The following is a 21,178-nucleotide window of genomic DNA, read 5'->3' as shown; positions in this document are numbered from 1 at the left end:
ATTTGTTAACCTTTAGTTTATTATAGTCAACAGGTTCTTGACTGGAATATGTTCTGACAAATTGTAATCTAGGTGTGGCAAACTAGAACTATGGTCTGGCTTACAATTCTCTCCTGTACCAAAAATGGCATAAAATCTTCTGAAAATCAGTGAGTACTAAGTTTTACCAAACTAAATACAATTCAACTAAATAAATAACATACTGCTATATTTAAGATAAATACTTTTAAGAATCTCATTCTCGTTTTTAAAGGCTTCCCCTCTACTAGTCGGGAAAACTTGGAGAACAACTCTAGTCAAAGGGTCAAATATGCTTCCTTGATATAAAGTAATTCCTGGTGCTTTCTCTCTTGGACTAATGAAAGGATGGAAAGCAGTAGTCTGACTAAGTCTACTTTGTTTTAAATCTTCAGTTTCATTTTATGAAGAAGCTTGTGAATTTTCTTAGCCAAGCAATGTTTTTGGACAGATGGAACTTGACACAAGATCCACCTTGTGTACCAGTATCAGTATCTTCTAAAGGTAGAGATCGCCCACCACTCCTCCAGCAACTGTGCTTTCCTGGCATGTTTTGAAAACAAAGACTGTTCTTTCTTCTCCAATGACCTCATCCTGGGGTAGTGGATTACTTGCTTTTTCATTGGGCAGGCTGCCTGCCATTCCATTTCACTTAACCTAACTTGGGAGGCAAAGCGTTACTGCTTGCTATTGTCAGGAGATAAAAGAACCATGCTAAGAAAAACCTATTTTACTAAGCACTGGAACTAGGGAGCAAACTCCATGAGTGGCTGGTTTAAAACAGAAGGGGGCAGGTGCCAATTGATTAGCTTTTTTATTTATTTAATTTTATTTATTTTTATCAACTATGTATAAGATTGCAGTAAAAGTATAAACAAGTATACATGAGATGTTATGAGTACATGGGAACATTAGGACAGGGACGATGGGCACATTGGTGGACTAATGTATGCTCCTTACAGACCTCTGTAGGAAGTTAGCACCTATCCCTCTCCTAGAGGAATAAAATATTTTAGAAAATATTAAAAAGGATATTATATAGAACATCCCTGGCTGAGAAATGGAGAAGCATGCTTTCAGGCAGAAAAAAGACTTATCATAGCCATACTGAGAGGCAGCCCCACCGTGTGCCATCAAGGAATGGCCCAGCTCACTGATTCCCCCCACCATCCTTTGTTAATAGCCTGGACCAGTCTATTCTACATAATTCTACATTCCCCTTTAGGAAGATCCATCTAGCAAAAAGAAACTCAGCAATGGCACCTGGGAAAATTATATCAGCCAAGCATGGGACAACGGCAAAAGCCTACAGAATTAGCTAAGACCCCTGATCTCTGGGAGTTTGTCCACCAATCAGAGTGCATTTCTTATACAGGAAAAGGAAACTCTGCGGTGGGGTCCAACAGAGGATATAAAAACCTCAGGGACTCTCAACAATTCCCTCCTCTCCTTCAAAATCCTTGAGGCATGTGATCTCCCCTTTCCCAGGACCTCAGCCCATGTGATCCTGCTGTCCACCATTAAACCATCTTTCCAAGCAGTCCCATGCTCCCAGTGTCTTTATCCCCATTTGGAACTGAACCCAGAAGGACATTCCTTACAATACCTCTTAGAATGTGGTGAGGTCAACAGTAGACAGTTTAGGTTTTGAGGTTTTGGAGGAGAAACCACAAAGTCATTCTCAGAGCTCAGCTACTCCTCTTTGCAAAGTCCAGATTCAGGGTTAACGCACATGGGATATGTAAATGATGAAACCAGAGGAAGGAATATTTTGGACTGGTTTGCTGATAGAATGGCTGGTGATATGGCAAAATTCACTGATCTTTCATATTCATACCGGTTATTTTTAGTCATAGACGTTTAATATCAGGAACTATCTAGTTAAAAAAAACAAAATCCTTTGCATTGTGAATTTTCTCAGAAAAGACTATACATTTCAGAGTACATTGTTTAATTTCTTTTACACAGGGAAAATCATATCTTTGAAGGCCTTAAAGAACAAAGCCTCCTGGTTTACCTGATTAAAATCCTTTGCAAAGAAAATCTATTTCTTATAAACATAGTGAATTGTAAACCATCTCTTGTGACTAGACTGCCATCACTTAGTGCAATAAAAGAGTATTCGAAAAAGCACTGACATACCATTACAATTAATTCTGAAACTTCATCTTCGTGGAAAAGTTCAACTGAAAAGAAGCAGTCTTAGGTAGTCAGTATGGCATGTGTTCTCATACAAATCAAAGGATGAATACATAAATGTGCTTTTATACCTGTATTTTCAATGCAGAAATGTCTGCTCTTTTAGCAGAACTTGAAGTTGAATACTGTATACTGTAGCTAACCTTTATGGCCAAAGTCACCAAACCTTCCGGAATGAAGTGAAAATTTAGTGTTTCACTCAATTTTAGGTCTATTCCTCCAATGTGCCAACGGATTTTATTAGCGAACACCATCACTCTCTTGACTGTTCTTCCCAATGGGGCAGGAAAAAGACCTGGGCCTGGTTGATGGGTGGGAGACCCAGACTCTCTCTCTCTAGGCCTCCACATAATCACAACTGGAACAGCCAGACATTTCATCCAAAAACTCCTTTGCTCAATAACCAAGATTCTGAGCTCAATTGCAGTCACAAATGGATGACTATCTGTAACATTTTTATGACTGAGGGCTGCACTTAAATGCTTTAGGACAAGATGATGTCTTAAATTAAAGGTATGATTTGCAAGGGGAAGGGATTGAATCATATATTTGAAGAGGGATTTCCATTTTTAGGGGTTAACTGAGGAATGTTATCTCCTTTCTACTTTTAATTTTGCTAATCCTATTTGGATGGTATATTTTAGTTTTCTATATTTTCCATCTGTAGATTGAATTTTGTATCTAATGAGCAATTGGAGTGAATTCTCAGGACTGAAAGAATCTCTGTGGCTGTCAAGAGATTCATGTCACATCAGCTTTACATCAAAGATAGAAAAATATTTCATATGCTATGGTTATTACCAGAAAAACTTATTTTGAAGAATTTCCAGATAGGGGAAAGGGTTTAAAAAAAAAAAATATTCCCTTCTAAAACTTGATATTTAAGATTCAGCTAACTAGTCAGTTTCTTCAGGGGTTGTGCTAGGTTTTTGTTACTCACTGTGGAAGTGCAAACTGTTCAGATACATCAATGTGTTCCAACAACACTATGGATCTATCGGTGGTATGATACATATGAGAAATAAATGTAAAGAATATAATTGAATTATAACTGAATTTTTGGGAATGTGCATACTTTTACATTTACTTACACCCTTGCCATCCACAATTTAAAGATTTTTCATAAATAAAAGGAAATTTATTTATTAATTCCTTCATTCATTCAATTTTTATGCCGCCCTTCTTCTTAGACTCAGGGCAGCTTACAACATGTTAGCAACAGCACTTTTTAACAGAGCCAGCATATTGCCCCCACAATCTGGGTCCTTTAGAAATGTGTAGATGTTTGCTTTCATTAAACCACAGAACTAGCAAAAGAAAGGCATTGGAGAGAGAATGAATAATTTTCATGTAATTAGGCAAGAGTATACCTCGAAAATCATTTTTCTGCTTAGTTAGATTACTTGGCAGACTTAACTCCATGGCTTAAATGCCAGAAGGGAGAGGCAGCCTTGACCTATATCACTGCCAGCCATACCTCAAGCATGATTATTGCAGCAGCTATGCAGATTGGAGAAGGCACTTCTTAATGGAGATTTCCTTTCCTGGGCACACAGCTCTGCATGCTCAAGAGGGACAACTTAATATCCCTCAGGTTTTTCGAGGTGATTACTTCAATTAAGCTGTTAATCTGAAAAGTTTTCAAACTGCTGCCATTTAATTTACTTGGATATGGATGAGCAAACTCAGCTTCACATTTTGTTGAGCATCATATGGGCTCATGATTTGCTGTAGGGCCATTTCTATTTAGGAAGTTGAGGAACACATTTTGAGGATGTACTTGGAAGGCCAGATTGCACCAGAGTGGTACCACTGAAATATTCAAAATGCAATGTTACAAATCCAAATTTTTGCTGAATTTCAAAAGCTATGTAAACTTTTGCCTGGGTGTGGTGAGTAAAACAAATAGCTTAAAGGAAAGATAAAATATGAATATGACCAATACGATATATCAGGGAAAGTATACTTTCTAAATGATAATACAGGATAACGAAAGTAACTAAACTTAGATGTTAACTGAACTTAAATGCTTTCCCTCTAATGAGTGGATTGCAGGAAATTTCTTCAAAACAATATAAGTAACAATAGACATATATTTGCTCCTGGTTTATAAGTCTTCTGCTATTCTAAATTCTGTCACTCTTTCAAGCGGAGTCTTCCAATTATGGGAAATTACATGGTAATTTTGGAGCATCAAGCTAAGTATATTATGCTAGCTGTTCACATTAGAAACACAAAAAGCTTGCAGATTATAATCATTAACATCATATATTATCAGCAGGTTAAGTGACATCAGTTTTAAAGATTTTCAGCTTTGATCAAATTAAAAGCATACCCCTTTATTAAAAATGGGTCATATAGTTATGTTTTTTTTAAGCTGCTATTTTTAAAGGGACATTCATGGCACAATTGTGCCTGTTTCTTTCCCCATATATTTCACCATGATTAGAAAGAGAATATCTGGGCTTTATAAAGTTCATAGATTGCATAAAGAACAAAAAACTGGTAGCATAATGTAAGACAAGAATACAATCCTACACTATGGGAAGAAAATTTTGCCACACCTTCTAGCCTGTTCTCTAATGATAATGAGTTTACAGATGCTTTGAAATAATGGTTTTTAGAAATGTATTATTGGAATTGTGGCATTAGGACTATAGCCAGCGGTGGGCTACTAGCCGGAATGCTAAATTGCGTTTGCTGCCACAGCTCGTAAATGCTTGTGGGGCCAGCGCGATTTTGCTTCTGCACCTGTGAAGGTAGCAAAATCACGCATGGAGCCCAGTTGTGCCCATGTTTCGGTGAGTCTTTAATGCTTCTGCGCATGCCGAAACACCAGTGCACCTGTGGCTCCATGCGTGATTTTGCTACCTCCACAGGTGCAGAAGCAAAATCGCGTTGGTCCCACAAGCACTTACGAGCTGCCGCGGCAAGCACAATTTAGCGTTCTGGCTAGTAGCCCACCGTTGACTATAGCTGTATCCTCATTTGCATCTGAGCAGAGCACAAATATGATTTGGCAACAGAATTTCCATGCTCTTGCCTTCTTCCAGCCTCCAAGACTGGAAGTCAGGCATCCATTGCCTTTCAACATTCTCTCCCAAGTTTGTGAGCAGAGAAATTGAATGGCCCCTTCATGGATCAACTACCTTGTTGTGGAAAAGGGGCTTCCATAGCTCAATGAAGCTATGAGCTATACCGTGCAGGGTCACCCAAGGCAGACAGGTCATAGCAGAGAGCTCTGACAAAATGTGGTGCACTGGAGAAAGAAATGGCAACCCACTCCATTATCTTTGCCATGAAAACCCAATGGACAGTATCAAAAGGCAAAAATATATGATGCTGAAAATGAGCCCCTCAGGTCGGAACGTGTCCAATTTGCTACTGGGGAAGAGCAGAGGGCTAGTACGTGCCAGAAAGAGTGAAGCGACTAGTCGAAAGTTGAAAGGATGCTCAGCTGTGGATGTAGAGGTGACAAATAGGAATTTAAGGAATTAGATCAGATAGACAGAGTGTCTGAAGAACTATGGACAGAAGTTAGCAACATTGTACAAGAGGTAGCAACTAAAACCATCACAAAGAAAAAGAAATGCAAAAAAGCAATGGCTGTCTGAGGAAGCTTTATAAATAGTTGAGGAAAGAAGGGAAGTGAAAGGCAAGGGAGAAAGAGAGACACACACAATAGAATGCAAAATTCCAGACAATAGATAGAAGAGATAAGAATGCCTTCTTAAATGAACACTGGAAAGAAATAGAAGAAAACAATAGAATAGGGGGGGATCAGACATCTCTTCAAGAAAATTGGAGAGTTGAAGGGAATGTTTCATGCAAAGATGGACATAATACAGGACCAAAATGACAGGGACCTAACACAGGCAGAAGGGATAAAAAGAAGCTTAATGTCCCTGAAAAGGACGAAAGGGTGGTCACTGACATCGAGCCAAACATCCTGGACTGTGAAGTCAAATGGGCCTTAGGAAGTCTGAGGAACAACAAAGCTAGTGGAGGTGATAGTATTTCAGCTGAGCTATTCAAGATCTTAAAAGACAATGCAGTAAATGTGCTATGATCAATTTGCCAGCAAATTTGGAAAAATCAACAGTGGCTACAGGATTGGAATAGGTCAGTTTACATTCCAATTCCAAAGAAGGGTGATGCTAAAGAATGTTCAAATTACCACACCATTGCACTCATTTCACATGCTAGCAATGTTATGCTCAAAAGCCTACAAGCTAGGCTCCAGCAGTATGTGGACCGAGAACTACCATAAATACAGGCAGGATTTTGAAGAGGCAGAGGATCAAATTGCCAATATATGCTGGATCATGGAGAAAGCTGACTTACAGGTGGCACAGAAGCCCAGATGTCCTGTCATTTCCATGCATTAGTTTATTCAGCTGTGGATCATGCTTGGTTTGAGGATAAACAGTCAAATCAGTTTTATCTGATGTGAAGTTTCATTACACCAATATATTATCCAAATTTCATGCATTCAAAAGACGCTGCATGTATTATTTATTTATTTATTTATTTATTTATTTAGATTTGTATGCCGCCCCGTCTGCAGTCTCGGGGCGGCTCACAACAAAGTGAAAAAAAACAATTCACAACAAATCTAAATTTCTACTAAAAACATTAAAAAACCCCATTTTCTAAACACACATACATACACACATACCATTCATAAATTGTATATGCCCGGGGGAGATGTCTCAGTTCTCCCATGCCTGACGACACAGGTGGGTCTTAAGGAGCTTACGAAAGGCAAGGAGAGTAGGGGCAGTTCTAATCTCCGAGGGGAGTTGGTTCCAGAGGGTCGGGGCCGCCACAGGGAAGGCTCTTCCCCTGGGGCCCGCCAACCAACATTGTTTAGTTGACGGGACCCGGAGAAGGCCCACTCTGTGGGACCTAATCGGTCGCTGGAATTCGTGCTGCAGCAGGCGGTCTCGGAGATATTCTGGTCCAGTGCCATGAAGGGGTTTAAAGGTCATAACCAACACTTTGAATTGTGACCGGAAGTTGATCGGCAACCAATGCAGACTGCGGAGTGTTGGTGAAACATGGGCATACCTAGGTAGGCCCATGACTGCTCTCGCAGCTGCATTTTGCACGATCTGAAGTTTCCGAACACTTTTCAAAGGTAGCCCCATGTAGAAAGCATTACAGTAGTCGAAACTCGAGGTGATGAGGGCATGAGTGACTGTGAGCAGTGAGTCCCGGTCCAGATAGGGTCGCAACTGGTGCACCACGCGAACCTGGGCAACCGCCCCCCTCGCCACAGCTGAAAGATGTTTCTCTAATGTGAGCTGTGGATCGAGGAGGACGCCCAAGTTGCGGACTCTCTCTGAGGGGGTCAATAATTCCCCCCCCAGGGTAATGGAAGGACAGATGGAATTGTCCTTGGGAGGCAAAACCCACAACCACTCCGTCTTATCCGGGTTGAGTTTGAGTCTGTTGACACCCATCCAGGCCCCAACAGCCTCCAGACACCGGCACATCACTTCCACTGCTTCGTTGACTGGACATGGGGTGGAGATGTAAAGCTGGGTATCATCAGCGTACTGATGATACCTCACCCCATGCCCTTGAATGATCTCACCCAGCGGTTTCATGTAGATATTAAATAGCAGGGGGGAGAGGACCGACCCCTGAGGCACCCCACAAGGGAGAGACCTCGGAGTCGACCTCTGACCCCCCACTAACACCGACTGCGACCGACCGGAGAGGTAGGAGGAGAACCACTGGAGAACAGTGCCTCCCACCCCCAACCCCTCCAGCCGGTGCAGAAGGATACCATGGTCGATGGTATCGAAAGCCGCTGAGAGGTCAAGAAGCACCAGGACAGAGGATAAACCCCTGTCCCGGGCCCGCCAGAGATCATCCATCAACGCGACCAAAGCAGTTTCCGTGCTGTAACCGGGCCTGAAACCCGACTGCTGGGGACCTAGATAATCGGCTTCTTCCAAGGATCGCTGGAGCTGGAGTGCCACCACCTTCTCGACAACCTTCCCCATAAAGGGGAGGTATTTTATATTTATTTTAGTAATATTTACCAATAAATTAGTGAAACATCATTTTCAGCAAAGATGTATTCAAGGAACACCTTAAGGTTTGTTGAAATTGTTGCCAAATAAGGAGCATGCTAAACTCAGGAACCAAACTTTAGCCAACTTTGAATAAATAAGTAAATAAAATAAACAAATTCTTTATTGCCATTGTCAAAAAACAACGAATTGTCATTGGCAACAAAAGTCGTGTGACACCCAGAGACCAGTCCCACCATACATAGAATCAGAATAGGTAAATTTAAAAATAAAATAAAAATAGAATAAAAAATAGAATAGACATGCACTCCCATCTAAAAATATAGGACTACACCTAGGAATGCTTCTTGAACCTCAGCACATGCAATGATGGTAGCTACAATAGTTTTGAGTTGGTTGGATTTGGGTAACTGTAGATGCCTTACAACCCATCTTGCAATATATTTGACACGGACGTTGAAAAGTAGACAAAAATTGCAATTGATAAAAGTACATTCTCCTTTCCTTCAACCTAGATTCCTAGTGACTATGTGGACACATATATTTTGTCTTATTAGCAACAATACAAATCGGTTTCACCACTGCTTTTGTCTCGATTGTTTTCTCAAGATTTCAATCTAGGCTACCCTTCTATTTTTTTCTAGGGGGTCTCCATTTAAATATGAATGAAATCTAACTCTGTTTGATCAGCCGAGATTTGATTAGGTGCTGCCTTCTGTTGTGACACACAGAGTATCTTTTGCTGTTTAATTTGCCTGAGAAAATATCTTCAATCCACTTTGGTGTGGATATATATGCGTATACATGCAAACTGAAATAGAATAAAGCATAGGAATTTGCATTCTGCAGACAGCATCTGAAAAAACCCAGTGCAATAAATATGCAAGTAGTCCTCGGCATATGACCACAGTTGAAACTGGAATGTCCGTTGTTAAGAAAGGGGATTGTTAAGTCAGTCATGCCTGATTTTATGACTCTTTTTGCCATGGTGGTTAAGTGAATTGTGTGATTGTTAAATGAATCTGGCTTTCCCATTGACCTTGTTTGCTGAAAGCTTCCAAGGAAGGTCACAAATGGTGTTCATATGACCCTCAGATGTTGCAACCATTGTAAATAACATATTTTTCGGAGTATAATACACATCCCCCCCCCCAAAAAAAAGAGGCTGAAAATTTGGGTGTGTCTTATACAACAAATGTAGCTTTTTTTGGAAGCTTTTCCCCCCAGCCCTAACAAGATGCTAACGATCCCCTGAACACTCCCAGTCTTGCTTTCATTGTTATTCCCTCCTTAAAAGGGTTTTTTCAGCCCTAATTGGTGATAATGAACTTCCCGGCTTGCAGCATTTTTTTCATTGCTTCTCCAAAGATTTTTTCCAGGATTAAGTCTTTGCAGTCTTGTTCTCATTGCTATTCCTTCCAAAAAAAGGAGAGAATAGCAACCCTAATCAGGAGATAAAATGATGTGCTGAGGCTGACCAGACTAAGGGTGCTAGTATACCTAGTAAGTAGATTTCCCTATTTTCCTCCCCCAAAACTAATTTTGAACAGTTGCTAATATAATGATCGTAGGGCAAGAACACCTGTAGAAAACAAAAAGTATACTCATCCTATTTCATTGCCAGTCATAGTGAATATTTTATTCTATAGCAACATAAAACCATCTCTTGAGAAACACAGAGTAGTCATTGCAAATACCAAAACCTTTGTGAACAAAAAAGGTGTGCAAACCTGTTGTTTTGTTCTGGGAAAATATAATTCTCAGAACAAAGTAACGGCAAGAGCCAAAACAATACACCTGCCATTTTCAACGTTGAATTCCATCAGGCTTGATGGACAGTCTATCATAACTTTTCACTGTAGTAGTTCAATTTTTAAAATAATCCATTTTTCCTCACACTGGTTTTAATGGGAAGAAAAATACAGCAGTTTCAGACTGATGTATGTACATCTATTTATTCAAATTCTGCACTACTCATCTCACCTAAATGACCTATCAACACCACAACTTTCCCCCAGTTATGCGCAGAAGTAATGGGGCTTCCCATTATAAATGTGAAGTGATGTCACTTATTATTCTATCCTTAAAAAGTGAATCCTGATCTGCATTTTCAGGTCTCTCCTGTGACACAAAGACTGCATAATTTTGGTTGGTTCAAGGGGAGCCCTAGTTTGCATGGCAATGCAGAGGGCAAAAAATGGGCATAGCCCGGATCCTTTTGGGGAAGGAAAATTCTGAATTCTAAGTGCAGAAACCACTAGGCATTTTTATCTGACCTAATCTGGTAAACTAAAAGCAATGTTGGTAGGCCATACAGGTCTACATCTTTACATTTATATGCTGTAGCATAGATGGGGACAATTCCACATAGCCTGCTTTTATGTCTCTGCAATACAGTTTGCCTCTTAATCAGCATTTGATGTCAAGATAGCAGAAGCATGGGGAGGTTCTTTTTAATAAAAGGTTTTAACATTTTCATTTTTCTGCACCAACCAATATGGATCTACTACTTTCCTCTTAGGCAAATTATTAGAAAGCTATGGAAATCATGACCTATTGTTCATTAATTTTATAAATATCTAAACAAATAGCCATTTTTTGAAAAAAATTCTTGGCCAAAGAGGACACATCCCTTCTTAAAAAGAAAAAGGGATTTTGTAAGCTTTGTAGAATAAATGAACTGGCAAGCCACACTTCATTGGTTTTGATGCAGTTTTCCACTTATAAAATATGTGAGATGGTTTGTATGGCAATCCTTTTTAAATTATGTAAGAGGCATAGAAGCTGTTGTAAAGGCAGGTGGCTGACAGGAAGTGCTGAGCAATGGAAAATGTGCTTATGACAACATGGAAAAATGTAAAAAGATGCTTGTGAAAGTATGAAAATCGGGAGTTGTGGAGTATGTCCCCTTTCCTGGGTTGCAGTTATTTTCTGTGAAAAGGAACACCATGCACATGGCCAACTCTATCTGCCAAGGTGCTGAAGGCTGGAATATTCTTATCTGTCCTAAAAAGGCAGATTCTCCAGCAAGTATACCTGCCCAATCAAAACAGCTGCTGGGTCTGCCAAAAGGCACCTTTTTATCTTTTAGTTGTCATGGAATGAATAATTAAATATTTAAGAACATTGTGTTTCATTATTGTATTATATAGCACAAAAGAGCAAGTCACCCAATCTTAAGCAAGTAAAACGAACTCTGTGCATTTTTAATGATTTAATCTCAAAATGCAAAATGATGCCCTTAAAAAAACAACAGATGCTCATAAACCCAACATTAGTTATAAATGCCTTGTTGTAGAGCTGAAGACATGAAGAGACCCTAGAACCATGATGGCAAACCTACAGCACACATGCCAGAAGTGGCACGCAGAGCCATCTCTCCTGGCACACGGAAATGTTGCCCATAGCTCTTCTGGGTTCTGCCATGCCGGCCAGCTTGTTTTCATGAACATGGGTGCTCCAGAAACTGGAATGCCCACTTCAGGAAGATGATCTTCCTGTTTCCAGTGTGCGCATGCACATTGGCCACTTGGTCTAGTTTCTGGTGCGCATGCATGCACAAAGACCAGCAACAGGAAGAACAACAGGTGCGCATGTTCAAAGACATGGAGAGGGGATCCTGTTGGTTGCTTCCTAGGGGAGCAGAGATGGACGAGCTGTGGCTTCCTTTCCTCCATGCCCTAGCAGGTTTCTTGCATGGCTCAGGTGGTCTGGAGCACCTGGCAAGCTTGGGTATCCCAGAAGAGCTGGCCGGCCACTGCACACACACACTCACACACCCTGCTGCACACACACACACACACACACCCTGCAAAAGAAGCAGGACATCAACTGCACAAATAGCAACTCCGAGCACTGTACAACAATGGGATAAAAGAGGAAACATAAAAACAACATATAAAATATTTTTAAAATGTATCAATAAATATCCTCTAAAGCAAAAAATCCTCCAAATCTTAGGCGAAGGGAGGATAAAAATCCCCCCCAAAGACCCCCAATAAAGCTACCTATGCAAGTCTCCAGTTCCCTAGGAGTCCCAGGCCTGATATATAACAAGATTTAAAAAAAAAATCAAAAGGGATGGAGTTGATTTAATGTTATTTTGGGGGGAGGAAGATGTTTCCTAAAGTGGACATAACAGCTGAGAAGGCACATCTCCTTGGAACTCATGAAATGCAGGCCCCTAGCCAATGGTACCCGCAGCATGCCTTGTCTGCCAGAGCTAATGAGAGATTTAACTACAGCAGATCTCAATACAAAAATATTACACTTGAGATCTTATTTTGAGCAGACTGTTGAAAAATCATCCATTGTACCCCATGCTGTTCTCCAGTGCATCCTGGAAACAGCAAGTGCCCTTCTTATTGGGTAGGAATAGCACAGCTGACTGACTATCAGGCAGAGACTTAAAAAGGAAGGGCAAACAATTGTTGTTTGAATACCCTTTTGCTCCACACACACACATCACCCCTTCAACTTCTGGTACTAATTGTAGAAGGTGAACACACCCAGTCCAGGAGCTGAGACTATTTCCTACTGAGAACAGTTATAACAACAACAACAAAAACATGTTCTCAAAAAAGACAACTGCTATCACAACCCTGAGCTAGCTTACTTGCTCATTGATTCACCTGACACAGGCCGAATCAGCTCCGGTCTATTTATTTTTCATCTGAGTCAGCAAGCAAAATGCTGCTGTATATGGCAGATGAGAAGCAAGAGACAACTTGACACGGGTATCTGACAGGGGCAGGATTTACTGCAGTTTAATACAGGCTTAAAAACTGCAATATTATGCTTTCAAACCACAATATTATTCATCCTTTAGATAGGAAACCTCAACAGGGCTTTATCCAGGAAGATCTATGAATACACCAAGACTATAATGCAGAGTCTCTGATTCCATTTCCCACCCCCACCCCCCACAATGTTAAAGATGTATGTGTTTGCATACATAACCTGAATATTACCCTTGATATATCAGTAGTAAAGCCTCAAGATGTGTATAAAACCTGCACAGAGAAAAAGACAAAAAAAAAATTCCTTGCTTGTCCCTAGAGAAAAGCCTACCTAGCAAAAATATGATCACAAAATGATAAATTACTACTGAAGAAAAGTGGATGGAAGAAAGTTGGGGTGGCAACCTGTTTGCGTTGCTATCAGTGGTGAATCCACTGGTGGTAAGTCTGACTGTTGATGCTGGTGTGGCGATGAAAGGATCCTAGGGTGGCAGTAAATAGGGATAATATTCCCTTCCCATTTGTACAGATTTATAAATCCATAGTTTTCCACCTCTTTCACATATTGTATGTACAGCTTTTCCATAATTCTTTGTCACTAAACTAATCGAAGTAAGCTACGCTATTGTGGAAAAAGAAATTCCACTAATTCAGCTCTCCCTTGTTTTTTTGCCAAAATAGCAAGTGTGGCTGTGAGCTTAATTTTTCTAGAATCACCCCACTCACTTGAGCCTGTGCCAACAGCATGAATAGGAATATTTCCAGCCCATCATAGACAGACAAGAAGAACTGCTACTTCCACATTCAATTCAGTTTCCCCAAGCATAAGGTAGACTTGCAATCCTCCAAACATTATGGTAGGTAAAGGAAACATATTTTGACTCAAAATCCTTGCATCTCCGTGGAAATAAAAAATCCTAACCCTAAAAAAAACCAAAAAACCAGCCAAACCCATGATGTTTTCCAGCTGGCCATCTCTGCAACTCTTTTTCACAGCACCCTCCTATTTAACATGCTTAGAGAAGCAATGAAATGTAAGAGCCATCTCCACAAAGGTCCTCGGAATCACACACTCAATATCTAACTTAACAGAACAGGACCTTCTGGACAACAGAGAGGAAGAGTTCTGGAGGTGCACTTTTGCCCCATCATAATCACTTCATAATTCATGGAATAGACCAGGCCAAAGCCTTTCTGGAGCATGTATGTAACAGATCTCCAGCATGTGTGAAGGAAGGTGAAATAAATGACGATACATGGAGAAAGAAAAGGCAAAAGACTGCACAAGCAAAAAATACATCTCATTTGAATCGTTTATATATTAAAAAAGAAGACTCTCAAGACTTAAGGATGTCTTTAAAGCAAGGCTGACTCAGAACCAGTTAACTATTTTTTAATTGGTGAGAGGAGTTTTGACAAAGCCTGCTGTTTAAAGCAGACTTGCAGGGAAGGTGGCTTCAGTAGTGGCTGATAGCAATTAGCTCTGTGTCTGTGCAAGACTCAGTGCGATTGAATATAATCCAACTACAGTATTCTTACCATTTTCATTAGGGGCCTTGCTTTTTCCATTTGTTGTTCCAGCACCTTGTCTCTGAGAAAGAAAAGGAGGAAAAGGATGTTCATTAGCAATTTGTTATAAGCTATGTTAGAAAAATTACATTGTTATGAACCTAGTACCTATTTCCATTCATACTCAGCATCAGTGTACTGTGGTTTTGATCCAAACATTTTTCTCCTTCCAAAAAGATTTCTGCATTTTTAATTCTTTGGCCTTTGTTCCTATGGCTACCAAACAAATTCTAATGCTCTCTAACTCTAAGCCTTAATGTGACCTTTCAATCAGTGGTGGGTTACCTTTGCTGTTGGTTCCGGAACAGGAGTGCATGGACGTGCACCCGTGCTTCGTGCACACACAACCCTTCTGTGCCTGTGCAGAATCTTCTGCACATACGCGGAACATTTTTTATGATATCAGAGAGGTGGGCAGAACCGTCGCTACCAGTTCTCCCAATTCAGGGTGATCTGGTAGCAACCCACCACTGCTTTCAATGTAAGAAATAATTTTATTTTATTTTATTTATTTATTTTGTCAAACAATTATAGGGTGATAATTTGTATAAATAAAACATTAGATAAGTAATGATAAAAAGTAACAAAAGAAGACAATAGGACAGGGACGGTAGGCACAGTGGTGCGCTTATGCACGCCTATGCATGCTTCATAACGTATTTATCTCTAAAATATGTTTAATTCCTTTGAAAGACATTTAATTTGTCATCATTACCTTTTTTACTAAAGAATTTCATAACTGTACATTGTGTGAATCTGTCTGACACTTACATATTTAGTTTTCTTGGATGAACTACATTCAAAGATTATGAGATAGAAAGCTATTTCCTACCCTCTGGTGTTGTATGCCATCATATTCATCTGGCAAAATTAATTTTGACTCCTTTCTCAATAATTCCCAGACACCAATAAGAGTTTCTGCTTTTTCACTGTAGTCACATGCCATATCAACATTTTCACAGAATTTTTCTTGCTCTAGTGAGGATCATGAAAAGAACTGACTGAAGGAGGACACTCCTTCAGTCAGAAATAGCTGACGGTGCAAATCCTTCCTTGTTATTAAGTAGCTTTCTGAACAGGACCTGCAGAATTGAATTCAATACCCTTTCTGATGTGCCTAACCCCTGCACCCCTCGCATTTTTATTTGATCAGTGCATAGGAGAAAATAGGTTGATCCACTGATTAGCGTGAAGATTTAAAAAAATATTTCAGCCATTGAAGGGAAAACCAAAACAAGAGAATGGCATTGCAACAGAAGTATAGGAACTTTTCAATCAAAGCTGAAGGGAGCTAGCTTGAATTAGCAATGTTTGTACAGTACAACAAATAAATATGGCATGATGGGTTGCTGAAGATAATCAGCCATTATTAATGCAACCATTTTCTTTCAGCTCAGAGGCCAGTTGCATCTGAGGCTTTCAAAAATGGTACTGCTGTTGCAACAGTTTTCTAGAGAGTGAAAATTGTGAAGTAATTGGAGTGTACATTGTGAAGAATCAGATCACCCCAACCACAGTATGAAGCTATTCATTGATTTGAGATCCATCTAAGGCTGGTTTCATGTGCCTTCGCCATTTAGTCATGCCTGTCACATGACCATGGAGACATCTTCGGATAACCCTGGCTCTTCAGCTTAGAAACGGGGATGAGCATTGCCACCTAGAGTCAGGAATGACTAGCATGTATGTGCAAAGGGAACTTTTACCTTTTAAGGCAGTGGTTTTTTGGCCATGCCCCACCTAAGCGTCTCTAAAATCCTAATGCCTCCCCCCTCCCATGACATATAATTCTTACTTTTCAAAAAGTGAACTCCTACTCATGTGGAGTAAGCCTAAAAGGCCATTAACTTGGTTTAAACAAGGTTCCAATTGCCCCCATTAAAAATAAAATTGCCCCCCATGAGGTGTGGGCCCCACTTTGGGAACCACTGATCTAAGTGATGGTGTGAAGATTCAGTGAAGAGAGGAGAAAGCAATGGATGCTGCCTGAATGTCTTGGAGGCCAGCAATGCAAACATGTAGTTCCAAAACTCAGAAGAGCAATGGGTGATGCCTCTGCGTGCCACTTCTGGCACACATGCCATAGGTTTGCCATCACGGTCCTAGAACATGAAAACTAATGTTATAATAAATATATTAGTTTGTAAAGTATTATAAGCTTCTTTTTTGGGTTTATCTGAGTCTATCTAGTCAATAACTATGAGAACTATCATAAATTGCCTTTGAGACTCCTGTACAGTATATTGAATGTCTGATTATGATTAGTGGGGAAAAGAATGTAGGGAAGACACTTTTAAAATATAAATTAACATCCTCCTGGCCTTGAGGAGAATTAATATTCCTTCTATTGGAGTCAATTCTTAAGGATAAGATGTTTTTAAGGAATCACAGCAGTTGCTTTCCATTATTTCCAGCTGGAAAATGTCTGGTTTAAGGAAAGAAAAGTGCACACATTGTCTCCATTATGTTCTGCAGTGGGATAAACTAAGCCATGTCACCTATGCATAGCATCTTCAATTATTTTCTACAGAGGGACTTACTAAGTCATGTCACATATGTATACTATTCTTTTTGAGAAGAAAAGTAATGTAAATCACATTTTCCATATTTTATTTAAGCAGTTTATATCCACTTTTGCTATAGGGATCTGGTTTGCTGACAAAGTTGCAGTAACCTGGTGATATCCAACCCAAAGTCCACTCAGTTTAAAAGACACTTGTAGTATGCAGACACCTATGGGTAAGGGCAGGAGCAAATTCAAACTGGCTTTTCAATGAACAAACTACCGTATTTTTTGGAGTATAAGATGCACTTTTTTACTTCCCAAAAGAGGGTGAAAACTTGGATGTGCCTTACACCCCAAATGTAGCCCCACCCAGCCACCCAAACCCTTTGGCCTCTGCTTCCCAGCAATTTACTTCCTTGCAGCGAACAGTACAGAGCCTGTTACACCAACTAATTATCAGTTTTCCGACCCTCAGCTGATTGAAGCGCTAAACTGAAACTGAAACTAAAGCTGCAAAGAGGCAAATTGCTGAGAGGTAGAGATAGAGGCAAATTTTTATTTTCTTGTGCTAATCAGACTATTGAAACTGAATGCAAGGAGGTAAGTCAATAACTATAAATGTCTATAGAATACTCAAATTATTAGACTTATATTTTAAAGACTGCTTTATTATTGTTCTAGACAACTTAACAAATTAAGGAAACTATTTAAAATAAATGCTTGATCTGAAGAGGCCAGTGCTATTGTATCTTCTTTTAAAAAGCAGAGAATATATACTTCCAGAAAGCCACATCAATTTTAACAGCATCTGTACAAGTATAATTTGAAATGTAACAGTGTCCTGTTATAATATTAAGATAAGGCAGCTGAGTTAAACCTTGACTTAGCTATGTTTGGAGTAAATCTATTTAAATAATTGGGAGGAGTTAGGGTGACTACATTTAAGAAAACTTTCTGACATTAATATACTGCTATAATTCTTTGATATTTCTATGGGCCAGGCACACATACACAGAAATACAGTGTATATCAGTGTTGTTTGCTGTTTGCTGGGAGGCAAATTGTTGGGAGGCAAAGGCAGATTTCCCCCTCTTGTTTTCTGCCCCTAAAATAATGTGCATCTTAAACTCTGGTATATCTTATACTCCAAAAAAATATAGTATTTGCTAACTAGAGGGGAGCAATCAGGTCCATTTGAAAGTCAGAAGTAGTTTACTAATTTCCTCCATCAACGTCTATCAAATTATATGTTTTAATAATGAATCACTTTAGCTTTAATGGCTGAAAACTGAGAATATAAATTATATCAAGTAAGCACACTAAAATGATACCAGAGTTGTCTCCAAGCAGATGAATTCTATATGTGTTGGACAACTTGTCCCATAATTCCTATTTTTGTATTCAATAGAGTTCATGGGAATTGTAGTCCAACACATCTAGAAGCCACCAAGTTGCACAAAGTAAATACCACTAGTCATGGTTAAAGAAGGCAGAAGCATAATTTCTTTCACTATCTCTTGCTGATGACATATCTCAGCTACAATTAACATGAATAAAAAACACAATTATTAAAAAAGATAAACAATATAGTACTGTTGTTATGAAGCTTAGAGGTAACACAGTTTATGGTTGCTTGGGGCCATATAAATTTTTAAGTTACTGGTTTTCCAAAACATCAGAGAAACATCATTAAAAACTGCACAGGAAACCAAACTCATTTTAAATCTGTCATTATAAAAAGGAAAAGTGAAAAGTATAATACAAGCTAAAGGTATAAAATAAACCATAGAGAATGATATGCATTATCATGAGAATTATATGCCACAAACCTTACGTTTCCAGAATTGTCAAAATTCCATTCCTACCTCTGGAAAAGTTGAAATTATTTTTTGGAAATAAAATGCCTAAAACTATCTTTATTAATTCTTTTCATCAATTTCTAGTTCTATTTGTCTCTCTCTCTTTTTAAATGCCAAGGCAAATTGCTGCTGTTGTTATTTTTGTTTGGCAAAGTTCAAATGGCAAAGCTAAGTTGTGTTGGATAGGTAGGACGGAACAACTATTTTATGTTTTAGGTGTCGAGGGACAACACTGTATCGATCTTGCAGAAACTTTTGCAGCACATCCCTTTAGAGCAGACCTGGGCAAGATGCGGTCCGGGGGCCGGATGCAGCCCGCCCAGTCTGTGACTGGCCCTCAGAGGTCAGTCTAACCTGTGCGTATGTGCATACATGCGCAGGCAAAAACCAAAAGCCATGTAGCGTTTCCAAAAGCCATGTGGTGGAGTCGGATGGCCTCACCACCTGCATGCAGAAGCAAAAAGCGAAAAAGCGGCAGTCGCGTCGTGCCTGTTCCTTCACTGACGGCACTGCCTACACCGGAGCTCTCGCCTCGCCCTCTCCACCTTTCCCATAAGTTGACTTAACCTTTTTTGGGAATTTGCAGTGGAGCCTCTCCCACCCCCAGTGGGGGGAAATCAGGTTGGGGAGCAGGGAGAGAATTGGAAGACTGAGAATGGAGGGAAGGAAAGAGGAAGGGAAGGAAGGAAGGGAAGGAAGGAAGGAAGGGAAGGAAGGAAGGAGAAATGAAGGGAGGGAGGGAGGGAGGAAGGAAGGTAGAAAGGAAGGAAGGAAGGAAGGAAGGAAGGAAGGAGAAATTGTATTACTCTGGAAATATAAAACTATTAAATATGAATCTATCTCCCCTTTTATGGAAAGCAACCAAGTTCCTTGATAGATAATTATATATATTATATAATATAATATATAATTATAATTTATAATTATAATATAATGAACTCAGTTCTACCCAATAATATACAGTATTGGGTAGAACTGAGTTCATTATATAAGTCCGGCCCTCTAAAACCATCCCAATTTCTCATGCGGCCCTATGGCAAAATTAATTGCCCAACCCTGCTTTAGAGTCTTCATTTCAGGGAAGAAATGCCTCAAATAATGCCATTAGCATAATTTGAAACTTGCTGCAAGCTAAAAAAAATTGGCTATGAGACTCCACTTATTTTTATTTTTCAGAAAGAAATGTGCACGGTATCTCAGGAAGCTGCTACCCAGGGCCATGATCCTTCAAACCGCTCCGAGTCCACAGAGAGGGATGACATATAAGTCCAATTAATTAAAAATAATTAATAAATAGGACACCAGTTGTCTGGATAGAAGGGTTTTTCTTTCCACTAGCTTCTCTGAAAAAGAGAGGGAATATATGTTTCCATGTCATCATCCCATCGACTCCATCATGCTGGTCCCCAAGCCTAGATGGGATAGGAGGAGGGTAGGCATCAGATTTTAACAACAAGTTGGCTAAGACTTCAATGTTGCATCATTAGGCATCAAACCCAAAACAAAGCTTGAGATGGTGACATGCAAGATGCTGCAGACCAGATGATGTGGCAGATGAAATGCAAAATTGTAGACCCCATGAATGATATGACTGGAAGAAGGCAAAGAGCAAGAAAATGTCATCTTCCCATCCTCATTGCCCATCAATAGAGAAGAAGATGTCATAGTTTAAACCTTGCACTGAATCCAAATATATCACTATCAACACAGGGAATGTGGAAGGAAATGGGAGAGGTTTTCCCCATATTTCAAGGGAGAGATTTGGGTGATGGAAAAATTTTAAGAGTGAGGGTTTTTTATGAAGAAGGAGGAGGAACAGAGATGACCAATGTGCATTTTTTCGTAAGCTGCAAGCACTTGACATTTAAACCAAAGTGATTTGCTGAGAACATGTAATTGACAGATATAGTGATCCATGAAGATGGCATGAGTAGATAGCGTTTAGGAGTCTGAGTTTTAAGCTCTTTATATTCAACCAATATTTATGTGGAATTCACTCCTAAATTTGGATTGCTGCCACTTCCAATTTTCTGTTCTCTTTGTGATCTGCTATATTGTAGGGAGATTATTATTATTATTATTATTATTATTATTATTATTATTATTATTTATTGTATTTGTATGCCGCCCCTCTCCGCAGACTCGGGGCGGCTAACAACAATGATAAAAAACAACATGTAACAATCCAATTTAATAAAACAACTAAAAACCCTTATTATAAAAACCAAACATACACACAAACAT

The 21,178-nt window shown here is 39.6% G+C and overlaps 1 protein-coding gene across 1 annotated transcript in view; it reads right to left on the bottom strand.

Annotated features, from left to right (window-relative positions):
- The window catches only part of PCP4 (Purkinje cell protein 4), an 86,956-nt gene that overhangs the window by 40,530 nt on the left and 25,248 nt on the right, over window positions 1-21,178 (bottom strand). Inside the window, exon 2 of the mRNA XM_070751784.1 lies at window positions 14,540-14,591. Coding sequence (XP_070607885.1) covers window positions 14,540-14,591 — 52 coding nt within the window. The remainder of the gene's footprint in view (window positions 1-14,539; window positions 14,592-21,178) is intronic.

The sequence above is a fragment of the Erythrolamprus reginae genome, chromosome 4, assembly GCF_031021105.1.
Source record: "Erythrolamprus reginae isolate rEryReg1 chromosome 4, rEryReg1.hap1, whole genome shotgun sequence".
In the NCBI taxonomy this organism is placed as follows: Eukaryota; Metazoa; Chordata; class Lepidosauria; order Squamata; family Dipsadidae; genus Erythrolamprus; species Erythrolamprus reginae.
The sequence above is the reverse complement of the archived record's forward strand: the minus strand, read 5'-3'. Positions and strand labels throughout refer to the sequence as shown.